The sequence below is a fragment of the Dendropsophus ebraccatus genome, chromosome 11 (assembly GCF_027789765.1).
Source record: "Dendropsophus ebraccatus isolate aDenEbr1 chromosome 11, aDenEbr1.pat, whole genome shotgun sequence".
In the NCBI taxonomy this organism is placed as follows: domain Eukaryota; kingdom Metazoa; phylum Chordata; class Amphibia; order Anura; family Hylidae; genus Dendropsophus; species Dendropsophus ebraccatus.
In genome coordinates this window covers 24,962,660-24,981,483 of record NC_091464.1, presented here as the reverse complement: position 1 = coordinate 24,981,483, position 18,824 = coordinate 24,962,660, and the positions used below count along the sequence as shown (strand labels likewise).

Here is an 18,824-nt window from a genome sequence, read left to right as displayed (position 1 = left end):
CCCGCTGTGATCTTTAGAACGGGTGTTAGAATAATGTGCCTGTCAATTATTTCCGGACGCTGTTCACTGAACAGCGTCCGGAAACATCAACTGTTAACACAATGCAATGTTCAATGTGTTAAACGGCGTGTGAACATGGCCTAACAGACTTCTAACAGACATGTCAAAAGTGGTAACAGATCCTCTTTACTAAAATAATAAATCAGCAAATTAATAATAAAGAAACAAATATTAAATAATACTAAATACTAATACATACTTTGATTGCACAACTCTTGCCTTGAGTTCTCGGCTTGTGCACGAAGTTCTTCAAAGGCCATTATCATCCGCTGCAAAACATAGCTCCCATTTATAAAACAATCTTAATCTACCATATTTATATTTAACAAATCCTAATAATACCAATGCCAACTCTTTTTATGCAGTGCAAACACTGCTCTTTTCCTGTATGCACTGGGAAAGCTCCTATTACCTGAAGAGGGCCAAAAAAGTGTCATTTTGGCCTCCATCAGAACCAGGACTAGGGGATAGTTACACTATATGAAAGTTTCACCATACATCCAATAGAAAATACAGACTGAAAATCTACTTTAAATACAATTCTAAATATGCCAATAATAGCTATACATGCACTATATGGGTGTCTTAAACTTCAGACTTATTTCTTGACATTGTGTGTGTACCTATGTTATGCTGCCCTCAGTACAGGCAGTATTACAGAAAAACTGTTCCCTTGAAAGTTACTCTAGGTGGAATGTGTAGGTTTCCCAATATTTTGTCAACATACTATATACTGTACCCTCCTGAGGATGCAAGAACACACGTTAAGGCTATGTTCACACTACGTAAAACTACAGCCGTGTGTGTAGTGTGTGACAGCTTTATGTTGAATCAGTCAGTTTTCTGCGGCCGGAATTCAGTGAATTCCGGCCGCAGAAAGACCTGTCAGTGCACACAGTGAAGCAAGCGGCTCCGGCCGCTTGCTTTCCAGTGGGCTATGCGAAGCTCTGATGCGGGCACGGCAGGGGTCACGAACTGCCGGTCTGATACGCCATGTGAACATAGCCTAAACATGTATTGCTGGCTCAGTACCATGGGGATAATATGGGTAAGTGTAACTAGTTTATTTAGTAAAACTGTTTAAAGGGAACCAATCAGCCCAATTGGGCTGATATGGTTCCCAGGAGAGCTGTTTAAAGCTCCTGCAGCAGCCGCAGTACATACTGTCCGCGGCTGCTGCAGGAGCTTTATACTGGAGAAAAAAAAAAAGAGTTTTGTTCTCCGGGCGCATGACAGACACGGGCGGTGAAGTAGTCATCTGGGTTGCTCCCCGACCATATCTAGTCAACGCGCTCTGCCTGTCAGTGCGCTCGGAGGGGTTGATTGACAGGCAGAGAGGTCCATTACTGGCCTCTCTGCCTGTCAATCATCCTGTGGAGCGCTCTGACAGGCAGAGAGTCGTGATTAGCTACGGGCGGGGAGCCGCCCAGATGACTACTTTCCCACCCCGTGTCGTCACGTGGCCGGAGAACAAAACTCTTTTTTCTCTGATATAAAGCTCCTGCTGCAGCTGCGGACAGTACATGCTGCAGCTGCTGCAGGAGCTTTATACAGCTCTCCTGGGAACAATGTCAGCCCAATTGGGCTGATTGGTTCCTATTAAGATTGCTGTCCATAGCTTCTACACTATTAGGTTTACATCCCAGAGATGGGAGACCATACTAAAATATGTAGCAGCTGGATTTAAAAGATTGGCAGCTTGTATACTATTACACCATAGGGCTATGTTCACACAACATACATTTTATGACAAGAATGACCGTTCTTTTCAATTAAAACAATGGCTGTTCTTTTCATGAAGAAACGGGTTGCACTGACGTCAATGCAAACAACAGCCACTGTTCACACAATGTAATGAACAACGTCCCTTGTTTAATACGGCTGTCGAGTATGTGAATTATTTCCTGCCATTCTGCACTGATTGCTATTTTCACTGCAAACAACGGCCGTTGTTTGGCACTTTTCAGAACAGCCATTGTTTTGAATGACCAGCAATGGGCGCTGTTTGCGCGGTGTGTGAACATAACCTAGTACTGTATACGCTATTTATACATGTAACCCATACCTGTGATACCATTATTTATAACATCATGTCAAAGATCCTAAACATAAACTTACTCGTCGCAGGGATACAGATATAGATATGCATGAGCAAAAGAAAATATATTATATTAATCACAACATTTAACATATATAAATATACTTTAAGGCTATGTTCCTACGCTGTAAAAATAAGGGCAAATAACGTCCGCTATTTGTCCTTATTTTTTATGGGAACAAAGCCTGCAACTGATGCTGCGTTTACACGGAATTTTTGCGATAATGATTGCATTTTACCGATAATAGCCTCGTGTAAACACTGCGAACAATCAAGCGACGAGCGAGAAATCATTCATTTTGATCTTTCAACATGTTCTCAAATCGTCGTTGGTCGTTCGCTAAAAATTTGCTGATCGCTTTCATCGATTTACCCGATGTGTGAGATAGGCTTAAGCGATCTTAAAATGATCCCACTAATGATTTTCCAAACGTTATATCGTTCCGTCTAAACTCGTTATAAAAAACATATAATTACTTCAAAATCAGTAATGGTACGATTAGACGAATTATTGCTCCGTGAAAACGCAGCATAACACTATTCAACTTGCCTCAATGTTGTTGTTAAGATCACCATAAAACTGTCTTGTGTCGTCTATTTCATTTTCATCTAAAAAAAACACAAGCATCAAAATAACATTGAAATCTTAATTGAATGCATGCTGAAATTAATGTGCATATCCTGCTTTATACTTAAAGGGGTTAGCCACTTTATAATAAAATAGGTTAGTGTATAGTATTAGTAACTGTACTTATTGTATATACTGACAGCAGCTCCCTGTGTACCTCATAGAGCTAAAATCAGACTCCCCTCCTCCAGGAGGTGCTGTCCTGCTCTGTTTTGTTTCTGTCCATAAAATGGCTGACATGGAGGAGCATGTGACCAGGCCCCGCCCCCCAGTGTCCACCACTGAGCCAGTATATGCCTATGGAGGAAACAGGGGGCAGAACAAGGTCACATGCTCCTCTATGTCAGCCATTTTATGGACAGAAACAGAACAGAGCAGGGCAGCCCAGCCTGGAGGAGGGCAGTCTGATATTAGCTCTATGAGGTACACAGGGAGCTGCTGTCAATATATACAATGAGTACAGTTACTAATACTATACACTAACCTATTTTATTATAAAGTGGCCAACCCCTTTAAAGAAGAACTCCAGTGGAAAATTTGTTTTTTAATCAACTGGTTACAAATACATAGATTTGTAATTTAATTCTATTTAAAAAATCTTCAGTTTCCAGTACTTATCAGCTGCTGTATGTCCTGCAGGAAGTGGCATACGCCAGGGACGCAATGATAGTAAATTGTCTTCTTGGTGTGTTTTTTTTTGCTAATGTATATATCTTCGTACAAAATTCCTCCTAACAGTCTACACTTTACTGTCCAAGTTTTCAACTATGAGTTGTCACCACAGCTCTATACCCTGTTTTCGGCATATTCTAGAAAACCCAATATTTTCCAATAAGTACAAAATGTTTTATAAGAGTCTAAAGGGTATTACACTATTGTTAAAGTATATATACATGCATTATAACTAGGGATGGTCCGAACCTGCCGAGGTTCGGGTTCGTACGAACCTGAACTCTCAGCAATGATTCCCGCTGTCTGGCCGCTCCGTGAGGACCGCCTGGAAAACTGGGATGCAGCCATAGCCATAGGCTGTATCCCAGTTTTCCAGGCGGTCTTCCGGCTGTATCCACCCTCCCAAAGGAGGTGGAAGACAGCGGGAATCATTGCCGAGAGTTCAGGTTCGTACGAACCTGAACCTCGGCAGGTTCGGACCATCCATAATTATAACACAACATACAGTATATACAGTATATTCATGTATTCCCATGCACTTTAGCTGCTATACATACACATATTAGCTTTTTCTGCAGCTCTTTCACATGTTTCTTTGAGGATATTGCACAAATGTCTTGTTGCATTGTTCCTAAAAAAAAAAAGTACATATAACAATATATCACTTAATGGGGTACTCCCACTTTAGACATATATGGTAAAGGAATAGGATATGCCATAAATATTAAAATCTATATTTTAACCAGTACACCAGTATTTTGCAGTGATTTACAGCACCTTTTGGTGAACAAAAATGTATATATATGCTGTGATTTTTTTGACATGCCAGAAAAGCCTAAAAGCTTAGTTCAGCAAACCATGACACTTTTCAGAAGGAGAAACTGTCTTTTTCTTGTTGCATGATTTGGTGAAAACCTTTTTTTTTGTTTTTTGAACAGCTGTGCTTTAGTTTTCTACTACTGTCTACTGATGCTGGCTTATGAGGGCTAGATTGACAGCAGCTTTTAAACAGTTAAAATAGCCGGAACTGAGATAGCTGATTGCAGCTGGGAGGCACCAGGTATACAGAGGACTCGAGTTGCGAGCTCTCTCTTTACCCCCTTACTGCCACCATGAGGTAGCTGTATGTCTTGGTGCTGGTAAAAGTACATCATGGTGCTGTTAGCCTGGTTCACAAATCTTATCAATAAGTATACTTATAACAGCCAAACTTATGCCAAAAGGACATTCTTGGCATATATTTGATGTATACACCACATGTACAGCCTTAGTGAAGACCATTACAGAGCAGACCCCGACCCGGGCGATCCCCCCACTAGACCACCAAAATTGGGGGACAGGAAGCATTTAGATGCAGCTGTCAACTTTGTGTGAACAGCTATTATTTCCGGATGCTGTTCATTGAACAACGTCCTGAAATAATAGGCATGCACATTATTTTTATGCCGGACGTTAAAATAACGATGTGTGAACACAGCGGGTGGCATTGCATATACTTCAATGCAATGCTGCCCCTGCAGTAAAGAACGGGCGCTGATTCCACTGCAAGGAGAGTTCGTTCTTTACTGAAAAAGAACATTGTGTGAACATAGCCTAACTGTCTTTTTGGGTCCAATGGTGGATTATTGGTGTCTGTCATGATTTTTTTTCAAAGTGCAGCATGCTCTAGGCCCAAACTGCAGATTTAATTACATGTATGATTATTTTAATTACATATATATTTTCGTTTAGTGTTATGAGTAACTTACTGTTTTCCTAAATCTTTGTTTTCATTTATCACATCTTCCAACTCTAATCTCAATTGTCCATTCTCAAACTAGAAGTCAAGCAAAGTAAATGAACACAATTTTAATAAATACAAAAGCAATATATCTATCTATAATTACACAATGAAAGGGGTAATCCCATTTCAAATAATGATGGCATATCACTAAGCTATCCCATCATTTATAGCTGTGATGGATTGACCTTTGGGACCCCCCATAAATCATACCATTGTTGCACTGCATCACTGTACCCCCTTCTAAATTTTTTTCACACGCAGTGCACACAGTTGTGCCCCTTCATTTTAAAAACTATTGAAGGTTACCAGAGGTTGAATTTTAACCAGTAAAATGCTAGAATCATTTAAGCAACTTGCTATTTGCCACTTTATGAGATAGGAAAACTGAATTTTTTAGAAACAACCAACTAATATATATTAGGCCCTGTTCACACTGAGCAAGAATGTCGGAATCCCGCCGTGCTCAGTGTGCTGCTTTGAGTTAATGAGAGGACACGCGTGCTCCTCTGCTGCCGCCGCTCTCCACTCAGAGAAATGACATGTCCTCTTGTTCACTCAAAGCAGCACACTGAGCACGGCGGGATTCCGACGTTCTTGCTCAGTGTGAACGGGGCCTTACACTGTAGTAACAGATTATGGTTATAATTTTGATAATACAACAAACTACCACATGATGTCCTGCATTAAAGGGGAATTCCACTCAAACACAACTTTTCATATGTTGCTGCTTTCTGATAAAGACGCAAAAAACTGTTTGTGAGCTTTTCTCTTCCCCTCCCCCTCCTCCGCCCTTCCTTGTGACACTGCTGATGTAAACAAGTCTCGATCTGCAACTTTGTAGCAACTCTGTAATGCTTGGAGGATAATCACAGTCAGTTCATCAGCAACTTGACCTCAAATTAAGCCTCACAACATTAAAAAGTTGTAGATAAAACCTTCCAGGGACTTATTTACTGTACATCAGCCGTCTCGGAAAGGAGGGGGAAGAAGGGGTGAATAGAGAGAACAGCTCACACAGATTTTTGAGTCTTCAGCAGAAAACAGCAGCTCAGAACTGGGAGAAGGAGGCTGGATAGCTATCAAGAAGTATGAAATGAACTGTTAGTCTTACCATGGGCAGGAACATATGAAAAGTTATGTTTCAGCAGAATACTCCTTAAAAATCAGATCTCGTTCAAACAATCCTAATTTATATATGCATTAACTTCATGTTTGGAAGGTTTTCAGTAAGTGAAATGTTTGCTGCAATTTTTATTGATCAGTGGTCAAAAACACATCCTTTTTCTGTCCATGAATCAGGATCCTAATTCGCGGCGAGAAAAAAATGATGTGTGGATGAGGCCTAAGAAATGAGAAATATTCTGGCTCTGACTCGAACACTGCACTGGCCATTTTCAAAAAGCTGCCCTGTGTGACAGCAGCCTCAAATGCTTAAAAAATTCTAAGATTATCCAGAACAGATGTAGGAATCACAAATAAGTGTCATTAATGGGGTTCTCTACGAAGGGATACTGATGCATATCTAAACAAAGTGAGGGATGAGGTCTAACTTCTGTCTACATATGCAATCAGAAGTACTAGTAAATATCAATTTACATAATTTGCTTACCTGCAATTCATGTATAATTCTTTTCTGGGCATCTATAATGTTTCTTTTTTCTTGTACTTTTGTTTCTTTTTCTTTTATTTCAAATTCTACATTGGATTTCCACTTCTTAATTTTTTCAGCTTCCCTGCGCAACTTGAAATATAGCTGATTGATTGATTCTAGGTTCTAAAAAATATACACATGGAGGGGATTATCAAACAGACTTATAGTAAAGGTGGGTTCATACCTAGAAGTGCAGTGGATTTTGCTGCGGAACTCGCAGCGTGAAACCCACTGCGATTCCAGTACGTGTGAACCCTTCCTAAGAGTGTCTTTGTTGCCCATATCAGAGGCTCAGCTTTTATTTTACCAGAACTTGTTAATAAATGACAGCTCAGCCAGCTAAGAATATATGAAAGCTTAGCTAAGCCAGCTTATGCTGCGTTTACACGGAATGATTATCGTGCGAATTTGCACGATAACGGTCGAATTCGAACGATAATTATACGTGTAAACGCAGCGAACGATCAACGATTGATCTTTCAACAGGTTCTCAAATCGTCGTCGCAAAAAATTCGCAGATCGTTCCATGTGAACAGTCGTTCGCCGATTTAACCAATGTGTGAGATAGGCTTTAAGCGATCGCAAAACGAATTTTCATACGATATATCGCACCATCTAAACGCTGATCGTTATGTAAAAAAACGTTACTCCGACATCGTTAATCGTACGATCGGGCGAATTATCGTTCCATGTAAACGTAGCATAAGACAAAGGCTATATTCACACAACGTATCTTTTTGTAAAAGTACGGCCGTTGTTGCAAACAGCAACAACGGCCGAGTTTTTAACGAAAAGATATGTTGCTTAGTTTTCTATGGGATCCCGGCCGGAGCGTATACACATAGAATACGCTTAGGCTGGGATCCCTTGTGGCACCGCAAAGAACTGACATGTCAGTTTTCTGAGGACGCTAATTATTGAATAGCGGCCGCAGAAACCCATGTCAGTGCACACTGTGGAGCAAACGGCTGCGGCTGCAAGCTCCATAGTGTGCTGTGGGGAGTTCTGATGGACGGATGCGCCTGCATCAGAACTCTCCAGCTCGAAAGATCATCCGGCCGGTACTGCAGTCCCTGATAGGATGATCTTTTCAGGGACCGGCTGTTCCATGACCCGGCCGGGTCACGGAACGGCCGGTCTCTTACTACATGTGAACATAGCCAAAAAAAAGGAATAAAGGAAAGGATTTCTGCAATATCTTTTTGACAAATTATCGCTCTGTGTAATAAAGACAACAATCAGCTAATGAAACAATTAGCAGCTGATCGTTGTAGTCTATTCCAGCCTAAAAATCTTTGCCCGCCGACTGCGCATCTCTACATGCGTGACCGACGGCTGATGACCGTGTAAATAAAAGATAAACAGTCTCTGAAGCGAAAGGCCACTCAGCCAATCACTGGTTGAGAGGGGTCACTTCACAGACCGATACAGAGGTTCCAGTGACAGCTATGGGCAGAGGCGAAAATGACATCAAGGAGCCCAAAGAGTTATGTATAATGTTTACTATTTTACACTAGGGCAAGGGCTGAATGGACATCGCTGACTATATATATACAGCTCTTGCTGCACAATTATCGAGCAGTGTAATAGGCTCAGTAAATGACTGCCGATCTAGCAGACTGGCACTTGTTCACTCTTGTTCCTCTTCACTGTTCATTTGGTAACAGGAAGCCATACACTTTTTTTCGGGAAGCCATAAAGAAGAAGGGTTAAAGGAAAAGTCCGGTGAAAATTTATTTATTTATAAATATTGTTTTGCCCCCTATGGGAAATGCTTATAAAGTGCTTTTTTTCCCTGCACTTACTACTGCATCAAGACTTCACTTCCTGGATAACATGGTGATGTCCCTTCCTGGATAACATAGTGATGTCACTTCCTGGATAAAATGGTGATGTCAAGACCCGACTCCCAGAGCTGTGCGGGCTGTGGCTGCTGGAGAGGATGATGGCAGGAGGACACTGAGGGACACAGGACACTGGAGGGACACTGAGCATCCCTTTGCCATCATCCTCTCCAGCAGCTACAGCCCGTACAGCTCTGGGAGTCGGGTCGTGACATCACCATTTTATCCGGGAAGTGAAGTCTTGATGCAGTAGTAAGTGCAGGGAAAAAAGCACTTTATAAGCATTTCCTGTAATAAGTGTATATTGGTGATTTGTATACTTTGTATACTTTTGAGGAGCAATACAATACTGTAATAACAAATTTTGCTGGACTTCTCATTTAAGGGGTATTTCAAACTCAACTTGTTATCCTCCATAGGACCACTATTGTTTCAGTGTTTGTGAACCACCATGGTCCCACTATTGTTTCACTACTGCCTTTACTATTAGCACAATGTAGTAAAAGTACATACATACCTCCTCTTCAATAACCTTTAATGGTGAGACTTTTAGTGATATGCAGTCTAAAAGAAAATATAGAAGAGGTGAACATCACGCTGTCATTTGCACATACCTACTCTTAAAACTCACACAGAATTGCACCGGCTTGTCTCTACTGTGCGGCCACTGCCAGGTTTAGAGGTTGTGATGTCGCAGCCTCCTCAGCCAATCAGGGGCAGAGAAAGGACACCACCTCCTTACAGACATATACCCAAAAAGTCACTTGCAAAATTACAAAATTATATTCAAGATATATACCTGGATTGCTGGTCATGTAGTTTTTTTTTTCAGTTCCATGGGAGGATTTTAAGTTCTAAATAAATCAAAAAAGGCAATGATTACTTAAAGGGGTACTCCAGCGAAAAGCTTTTTCCCAGTAATTGAAACACATTACAAAGTTATATAACTTTGTAATATGCTTCAGTCACCTATCTGCCCCCCTTCCCTATCTTTTCACCCCTCAATCCCCCACCAGGAAGTGAAGTAAACTTATTCTTACCTAATGACTGTTGACCCCAGGCTTTTCTGTGGCAGCCATTTTGTGACAATGACATCATCAAGAGGGAGGCGGGTCTAAACTCTGTTAGGCCAGCCTCCCTTTGTCAGATGACTCAAGTTGCTTAGCTCTGATTGGCTGAGCAAGCTGTAAGCCATCTAACAGTTCTACAGAGTCAGTTAGACATCACAGGACACAAAGTGCATCATGGGAAAGCCCAAACCAGGAAGCAAAGAAAAAATGAAGACACCAACTGGAGCTTCAGGGACCTGCAAACAGTGGGAAATTCAAACGGAGACAGACTCAGGAGGGATGGTAAAAAAAACTGTGTCCTGCTGCAGCGCACTTATTGTCTGACCACCGGGAGATGCCAGGAGCCTTCAAAGCAAGCGGGGACCCGATACAGTATGTTCCCAGGCCGTAGGGGTTAATGGTGCTGAGTTTGACATACTGTCATCCCGCTGCGAGTATGTCAGTCCATTGAAGTGAATGGGCAAATATCCGCAGCAGATTTCACTGCAAATTCACAGCGAGAAATCCGCTGCAGATACGTTACGCGTAAATCTAGCCTAAAAAATATCAATGTGCAAAGATGGCCATTTTTAGCAATTTAATGTAGCACATTATTAGATTCAAAATACTGCTTTGTTATTTACCTATTTTACTGTTGTATTTTGCTTTTACTTTACAATGTGTGAACGGCCATTAAGGGGTTCTCCCATCTTAACTAATAATAGTTGAACTTGTAGGGCTCATCTAGATAAATATTTTTTCAAATACATTAATTTAGCGAACTTGCCTTCTTCTCATGTTGCCTCTTATTATGCAGTTTATTTATGTACTACGGGGAAGATTTATCAAACATGGTGTAAAGTGAAACTGGCTCACTGGATTTCACCTTTCATTTTTCAAAGATTCTGTGAGGAATGAAAGGTGGAATCTGATTGGTTGCTAGGGGCAACTGAACCAGTTTCACTTTACACCATGTTTGATAAATCTATAAATCTCCCCCTATGTCTGTATACATCTACCTTATAGTTACTCCAATTCGTTGTGGAAGCAGCGGAATCCCTTTGTGAACACACAGTCCTCAGCTGGGTTGGCTTATACCCAGCACATAATCCAGGAAAAGCAGTTGGGAAGACAGCGTCCTTTGTCAGTTAAAAAAGTTCCTTTATTTAGCCATATGCATACACAGAAAAAATCACGACGTTTCGGCTCCTCTAACACATCCTGAGCTTGAGAAATACTTGAGAAAGGCTCAGGATGTGTTAGAGGAGCCGAAACGTCGTGATTTTTTCTGTGTATTCATATGGCTAAATAAAGGAACTTTTTTAACTCACAAAGGACGCTGTCTTTCCAACTGCTTTTTCTACCTTATAGTTATATATACAGAACACCAGCCAGACGACTGCTTTTAGGGCAGAGTGGTGGTTAGTATCCTAGACAATGAGCTGTCAACAGTGGGAGGAAAAGTGCAGCAAATCAAGAAGAGGCAAGTTTGCTAAATGGATGTATTTGCGAAAACATTTAACATTTGACTAAAATATTTTAAACAAAATAATGCTAAATCATAGTTTTCTTACCTGAAAAAATGAAGTATTTTCTACAACCGCCTGAGGTTTGACTGCAGACACATGGCTGCTGCTCATCTTTTGCAGAGGAAATATTTTAAATGGAATTTCTGGTTCCATCTTTGACTAAACATGTATTCCTGTAACAAAGTAATAATCAAATGCATTGAGTATTCCAGCCATTAAAAATTTATATTTTTTTACATTTATTTCATAAAGTTACATACTGTATTAGGCCAGGTTCACACAGTGTGAAATACTGGCTGTTCTGTGACCTGGCCGAGTCACAGAACAGCCGGTGTTAGTAAAGATCATCCCGGCCAGCACTGCAGTACAGGCCGGATGATCTTCATTTCTGGTGAATTCGGATGCGGGCACACCCGTGTCCGCCCGCATCCTAATTCTCCATTACACACAATGGAGAGTGCAGCCGGAGCCGCACTCTCCATTGTGTGAACTGACATGTCTGTGCACTGACATGTCAGTTTTTTGTGCAGCCAGTTAGAATCCCGGCCAGAGTGTATAGTATGTGCATACTCTCCGGCCGGGATCCATTCTTTCAAATACAACGTATGTTGTGTGAACATGGCCTATTCTTTCTCAAAAACTAGGGGTAGTCTTATGCGCGGTTGTCGTCTTATAGGGCGGGTGCTGAAAAACAGAACAATAGGACTGGAGAATCTGCGGTCGCAGCATACCGTGGGGGGAGCTAAAAAAAACAGCTGCATCCACTCCATATGTGGCGACAGAGCAAGCTGTATGTGTCCAGGGTATAGAAAAAAGAGTTACGGTCGAGTGGCGCTGTGCCTAGAAAAACACACCTCTTTAAGGCTGGGTTCACACTGCGTTTTCAGCATCCGTTTAACGGATCCGTTTTTTTTAGCGGTCAAAAAAGTAGTGTTAACAGTACTTTATTGTGCGTCAAAAAAAACGCATCCGTTTTGATCCGTTTTTTTTTATAATGGAAGTCAATGGAAAAACGGATCAAAAACGGATGCACACAAATGCATGTTTTTTGCAAAAAACGGATCCGTTAAACGGATGCTGAAAACGCAGTGTGAACCTAGCCTTACCTGTCTAGTCCTCCCTTGTATCCTACCAGTATTACTGTACCTCCTTCTCTGCCTCTCAGATGTTGCTGCTGTCTGATGTTTTTAATTCATTTTTATTTGGTGTGCATTGGAGGAGGGGTAGTCTTATACGGGGAATGTACCCAGTCGTCTTATATGCCAGAAAATATGGTAACTTTAGAGACCTGTCACCCCCCGTGCCGGGGTAACAGGCTTCCGACCTCCAGCTAGATCCCCTTATACTGACCTCATCTCGCCAAGTCCCGCTCCTGGAGCCGGTCCCAGGACGGAGATATCCTGGTCAGAAGCCGGCGCGCGCGCTGTGGAGATGGGTCCGGCGTCCATAGAGAATGAATGGAGCCGTGTGCACGCTGCAGAGATGAGTCGGGCTCCACAGCGCGCGCGCCGGATTCTGACCAGGATATCTCCGTCCTGGGACCGGCTCCGGGAGCGGGACTCGGCGAGATGAGGTCAGTATAAGGGGATGACAGGTCCTCTTTAAGCTGCGTTCACACTACGTATATTTCAGTCAGTATACGTATATTTCAGTCAGTATATTTCAGTCAGTATTGCAACCAAAACCAGGAGTGGATTAAAAACACAGAAAGGATCTGTTCACACAATGTTGAAATTGAGTAGATGGCTGCCATTTAATGGCAAATATTTGCTGTTATTTTAGAACAACGGCTGTTATATTGAAATAATGGCCGTTATTTACTGTTATATGGCAGCCATCCACTCAATTTCAACATTGTGTGAACAGATCCTTTCTGTGTTTTCAATCCACTCCTGGTTTTGGTTGCAATACTGACTGAAATATACGTAGTGTGAACGCATATTTTCGCGGCCGGACACATACGCTGTAAACTGCGGCCAGGGATTTACGTTACTTGCGGCCGGCTACGTACGGAGCGCGAACTTACGCCCGCAGCCTACTTACGCTTCCCGAGCACCCTACGTAGCGATCTGACAGCGGTCTTTTACTTGGAAATCTTTGCCTAGCCCCGGACACCCCACAGAACCTTTTGGATCGGCACAAAAAGATGGCAAAGCCTACGTAACAATCATTTTAACCAATTTCTGACTTGTCAGAAATGTGTATTGGTGGAAGATCAGGTGCTGAGACCCCTGACCATTGTTAGAATGAAGTGGTAGAAGACCTCAGCAGCGCACGCTCTGTCGCTTCATCTCTGCTCAGTTAACGCAAGCGGTCTGTGGTTATAATGGGAGTCTATGAGGCTTCAGGTATACCGAATTGCCGGAAGTTCCACAATGCCGGAAGTTCCACAATGGTGTATTGTGGATCTATAATAAAGTTGTAACTTTTAATACACGATAACAAAGTGCTGGGCAATTCTCTAAGAGACTATGGTTCAGATTTATTTCAAAGTGAGTAAAACAAAACCTGCCCAAAGCAACTAGTTCCTGTACATTTATCAGGGCTGAAAACTGAGCTGTGATTGGTTGCTAAAGGCAGTTCCGAATCCATAAACAACCAACACCACACAACTTTTCCACACTATTCGGATTCCATGAAATCCGTAGCAACATACAGTAAGTCTTTATAGAAAAAAAAGTGTGGCTACATAAATGGTCACACCATTATGTACAACTATACATCGTTTTGTGCAGCTTTTTTGATGATGGCGTGTCGCTCTAACTAGAGAAGATGCATACTCACTTAGCTTCATTCCATTGCCATTTATTCTTGGTATATTGTACAACATATGCTTACAGGCTGATGCATGAACATCTCACAGTTCAAACACACTGACCTCCCGCTGCGGACATTTCGGAGGACAGGGCTCCTCCTTCCTCATGCATGAGGACGTAGGGGGTAGGAACACCACATATATCTATCATTGTCCTTCCTGTAACCCTTAAAAGTTATGTGATGGACAATGATAGACATATAAGCCATTCCAACCCCCTCTGTCCTCACACATGAGGAAGGAGGATTTGCCTATCCTCTGTCCTATGTTTTTTCACCCATAGACCTCATAGTAAAAAAGACATACTAAAAATGTGCGCGCAAAATTGTGTTTTTATTGAAGAATTTGACTAGGTTCACACTATGTTAGCAGTGTCCATTAGATGTACACGATGGGGGAACGTCCCCAACTTATGGCCCCGTTCCCACTGAGCAAAGGTAGCGGAATTCCGTGACGGAATTGTCCGCCGCAGAATGCCGTAAGCCTTCCGCTCATAATGGGAGTCTATGGGAGGCGCGCGCTCCTGCCCTGTCCGCACTGAAGAATGAACATGTTTATTCTTCAGCGTGTATAGAGCAGCAGCGCGCGCCTCCCATTGACTCCCATTATGAGCGGGGGGCTAACGGCATTCCGCGGCGGACAATTCTGTCGCGGAATTCCACTACCTTTGCTCAGTAGGAACGGGGCCTTATAGATACTAAGAGCCCTTTACATGAGCCGATTATCATGCAAAAAATTGTTAGTTGAAGTTGATTCTGGTGTAACTATGAATGAAAATTCCTTTGTATAACATTGATTTTATCTTTTGATCTGACCTCAAAATCATTGTTAGGGTAGCTTCACACGTACCGGATCCGCATGGGATTTCACGCTGTGATTTTGCAGCGAAATCCGCTGCGGATCCTGTACTGTGAGACTGAATGGGACCCATACACGCAGCGGATCTGCTGCGTGTATGGGACCCGGCCCCTTTAGCACCCCCACCACTGGCCACTCGCCCGCCCGCAGCCCCGGCCCCTTTAACCCCCCGGCCGCCCGCCTGCAGCCCCGGCCCCGAGCATACATTAACTACTCAGCGCCGCGGCTGTGTGCGACGCTCCTGACTCCCCTCGCTCCTCAATCACTGATTGACTGATGGGGAGCGAGGGGAGCCGGGAGTGTCACACAGCCGCGGCGCCGAGCAGATAATGTATGCTCGGGGCTGGGGCTGCGGGCGGGCGGCTTGGGGGTTAAAGCGGTCGGGGCTGCCGGCCAGCAGCGGCGTTAAAGGGGCCGGGTCCCATACACGCAGCGGATTCGCTGCATGTATGGGACCCATTCAGCTTCACACTACAGGATCCGCAGCGGATTTCGCTGCAAACTCGCAGCGTCAAATCCGCTGTGGATCCGGTACATGTGAAGCTACCCTTAATCGTTCTCAAGTATTTCAGTGTAAACATTCATTATTCACAGTACAGTGGTACCTTGGTTTAAGAGTAACTTGAATTGAGAGTGTTTTGCAAGAAGAGCTCAGTTTTTCTAAATTGTAACTTGATTTAAGAGCTCCCTGTACTTGATGGGATGGGGAGTGGGGGAGGGGCATGGTCTGCATAGCGGGGTCTACAGCACTGTACTCTGACCCAGGAAGTCTCCCTCACCTTCCAAATCATAGCAGATCCACTTTAGGCTGGGACCTACATCTGGGGACAGGACTGTGGAGGTAATCTCTCCATAGCTGTAACCCCTCTCTCCCCGGACAGAGAGCGCTGCATGTATGTGCCCACATCTGCCCTGCTCATTCCTTCATGCTCCCTGCAGTCTCTGTCAGCCATTGTGTTTCCCATCCTCTCCATTCCTTCTATAATGTGCCTGCACTTACACTCAGCTATACACACTGCTGCTATAATCTGCCTGCACTTACACCTAACTATTCACATTGCTGTATATAAAGTTTCTGTCACTGTCCTCCTGCACAGCTCTAAGATTCTCACTTCCTGATTGGTCCATGCTGAACATACACAACTTCCTCATTGCTGTCATGTGACCACACAGACCTCTGACAGCAGCCCTACTTCTCTATTCCAGCCTGTTGTACTACACTCCTGCATTATGGGGATCTGCAGCTTTATCTTGTATCTAAAAACTGTTGCTGTTTTTTTTCAGGTTTATGCACTACATATTATACTCCACATGCTGATTGCTATAATGTACAGTAACTTATAATATCACACATTCAGCTGTTTCTCATTGTTTGTTTCATCTGTTTTACATGTTATTCAGAATATAAAATCGTTATTTTTGGGGTGTGGAACCAATTGTCTGCATATCAGTGATTTCTTATGGGAAAATTTGCTTTGGTATAAGAGTGGATTGGTATAAGAGTGGAACAAATTATGCTCGTAATCCAAGGCACCACTGTACCTTTGCTTTTTTAATTACATCAGACGCAACGTTTCGGCTGGTACTTCAGCCTTTCTCACGCTTGCGAAAGGCTGAAGTACCAGCCGAAATGCCACGTCTGATGTAAATAAAAAGTTATAATTTACTTCTAGTTAAAAAACTCAAGTCTTCCAGTACTTATCAAGTGCTGTATGTCCTGACGGAAGTGGTCTATTCTTTCCCTTCTGACACAGGGAATACACCACTTCCTGCAGCACATACAGCAGCTAATGAGTACTGGAAGACTTGAGATTTTGATATAGAAGTAAATTACAAATCTATATAACTTTTTAATACGCTGGTTTGAAAGGAAAAAAATACCGCTTTCCCCTTTAATGCAATTTCGTTTATGTTTGATTTTCTAACAGCAGAATTAAAAGACTGCAATAAATGCTGCAGATTCCATATTGGAGGTGCCAATGTTTCATCACCACATGACGTGTATAGTTTAGGGTAGGCAGCCATTTTGTAAGGCACATTCAGCTGCTCTTTATTGCCCATTTCCCTGTCACATTACATGCAATGTACACATGGTAGCCCAGACACTGCTACATTGTCATGCACCTGTATGTATGGCTCCTGTACCACAAGTAACAGACCTATGTATGGATGACGTCCTTAGGTATAAGAGAAATTTATTATGTCGTCACATTTATTACATAAAATTACAAGCAAGTAGTCAGTGCCTCAGCTACAGTTCACCTCAGCTCTGTACGATGTGTCATAAGCCTCGGCACTGACCACCCGCACAGCTGCGTCACGGTGGAGACAAGGGGCTTCGTCGTCGTCAGTACCTGCTCCTGCTTGTGGCGGGAAAGCGCCACACCGTGGCCGGGGAGCGCTTCCGCAATTAACCAATCAGAGGCGTCCATCAGTAGCATTAACCAATCAGTGCCTTTGTGTTGTGTGGTACGTGTGTTGTTGCTGGGCAGTTTACCGAGGTTGGGGCTATGAAGTGCGCATGCGCTGTAGTTCTCCCTTATTTATTGTACGTGAGAGACGTTTGTGAGGTGTTGTGCCCTCAGGAGCTCAGTCTCGGGCGCGGTCCTGTTCCCTGGCATGGCTGGCAGGCAGAAAGTGCCCATATTGTTATGTGGCAGGTGGCCAGGAATGATTGGCCTTATAAATTACACAGTAGCACATTATAGCTATGCATGCAATGTGATTGTTACATTGCAATTGTTTTTTGGCTTTTAATTATGCCCAGGCCAAGCCTATACATTACATAGTGTACATTACTTGCCCTTTACAGCTCCACCACAGCCAACATGGGCAATTTTACACAAGAATGTATGAAACACCAGTCTAATGGTACGTTTACACACACACAGATTTATCTGACAGATGTTTGAAGCCAAAGCCAGGAATGGATTTGAAAAGAGGACAAATCTCAGTCTTTTATTTATGACCTGTTCTCTGTTTATAGTCTGTTCCTGGCTTTGGCTTCAATAATCTTTTGGATATCTTTCAGATAAATCTGTAAACACACCCTTAGTAAATGTCCTCCCAAATGTTTACTGCAAACTTGGTGCCAACCTATCCTCACATGGCCATTTTCCAGGTTGTGGATTTAGTTAATATAATATCAGAGAAGCAGAGATAATGAATCCTCTGCATTCTTTTTAAACAAACTGCAAACAGGCGTAAACCATGATAAATCAGGCAAGGGGGGAGGCCTCGCAGTCATCGTCATCTGAGCATAACTGTGCTCAGCCAATCGCGGCTGAGCACAGTTATGACGTGGCGGAGGGGGGGCGGCGGCAGCGATTCGGCCGTCCGTCCGAAGATGACGTTTGGCACAAGATGGCGGACGGCCTCGACACGGATCAGGTAATGTATAATGCACCACACACTTGCGGGTACACGGGCGGGGGGGGGGGGGGGGATTGACAGACATAACATACATTACAAAGTTGTATAACTTTGTAATGTGTGTTATTCTGTGAATAATTTTTTAGCGCCGCACTACCCCTTTAAATCTATGCTATATATTATATATGTGTAACGCCTGGAGTAGTGGATCCACTGGACCGTCACCAGCGATGGCACTAACCTCCCCAGGGAGCGGAGTCTAAGGGGCCGCTGGTTTTCACCAGAGCCCGCCGCAAGGCGGGATGGACTTGCTGCGGCAGCCGACCCCCAGGTCGCTACCCCTGGCTTGGTTGCTGGTGACGGCAGGCGAGGCGTGGCAGGAGCAGTAGGCAGGAGATGGTGCTGCAGAGGTCAGTGGACGTAACCGCAGGTGACAGGCTATACACAGGAGCAAAGGTGATGCAG

The 18,824-nt window shown here is 43.3% G+C and overlaps 1 protein-coding gene across 4 annotated transcripts in view; it reads right to left on the bottom strand.

The window, feature by feature from the left end:
* The window catches only part of LOC138767636 (synaptonemal complex protein 1-like), a 45,458-nt gene extending 28,049 nt beyond the window's left edge, over positions 1-17,409 (bottom strand). Inside the window, exons 1-9 of one of the 4 annotated variants that reach the window (XM_069945278.1) lie at positions 17,250-17,409; positions 11,360-11,487; positions 9,536-9,590; positions 9,254-9,300; positions 6,851-7,015; positions 5,207-5,274; positions 4,016-4,089; positions 2,709-2,767; positions 260-329 (exon numbers count right to left, since the gene is read on the bottom strand). In XM_069945278.1, the coding sequence (XP_069801379.1) occupies positions 260-329; positions 2,709-2,767; positions 4,016-4,089; positions 5,207-5,274; positions 6,851-7,015; positions 9,254-9,300; positions 9,536-9,590; positions 11,360-11,467 (646 nt within the window). In that variant the 5' untranslated portion in view covers positions 11,468-11,487; positions 17,250-17,409. Of the gene's footprint in view, positions 1-259; positions 330-2,708; positions 2,768-4,015; positions 4,090-5,206; positions 5,275-6,850; positions 7,016-9,253; positions 9,301-9,535; positions 9,591-11,359; positions 11,488-17,111; positions 17,224-17,249 lie in introns of those variants that run through there. The other 3 variants (XM_069945281.1, XM_069945280.1, XM_069945279.1) reach the window with 3 other exon arrangements.
* Positions 17,410-18,824: the final 1,415 nt, after the last annotated feature.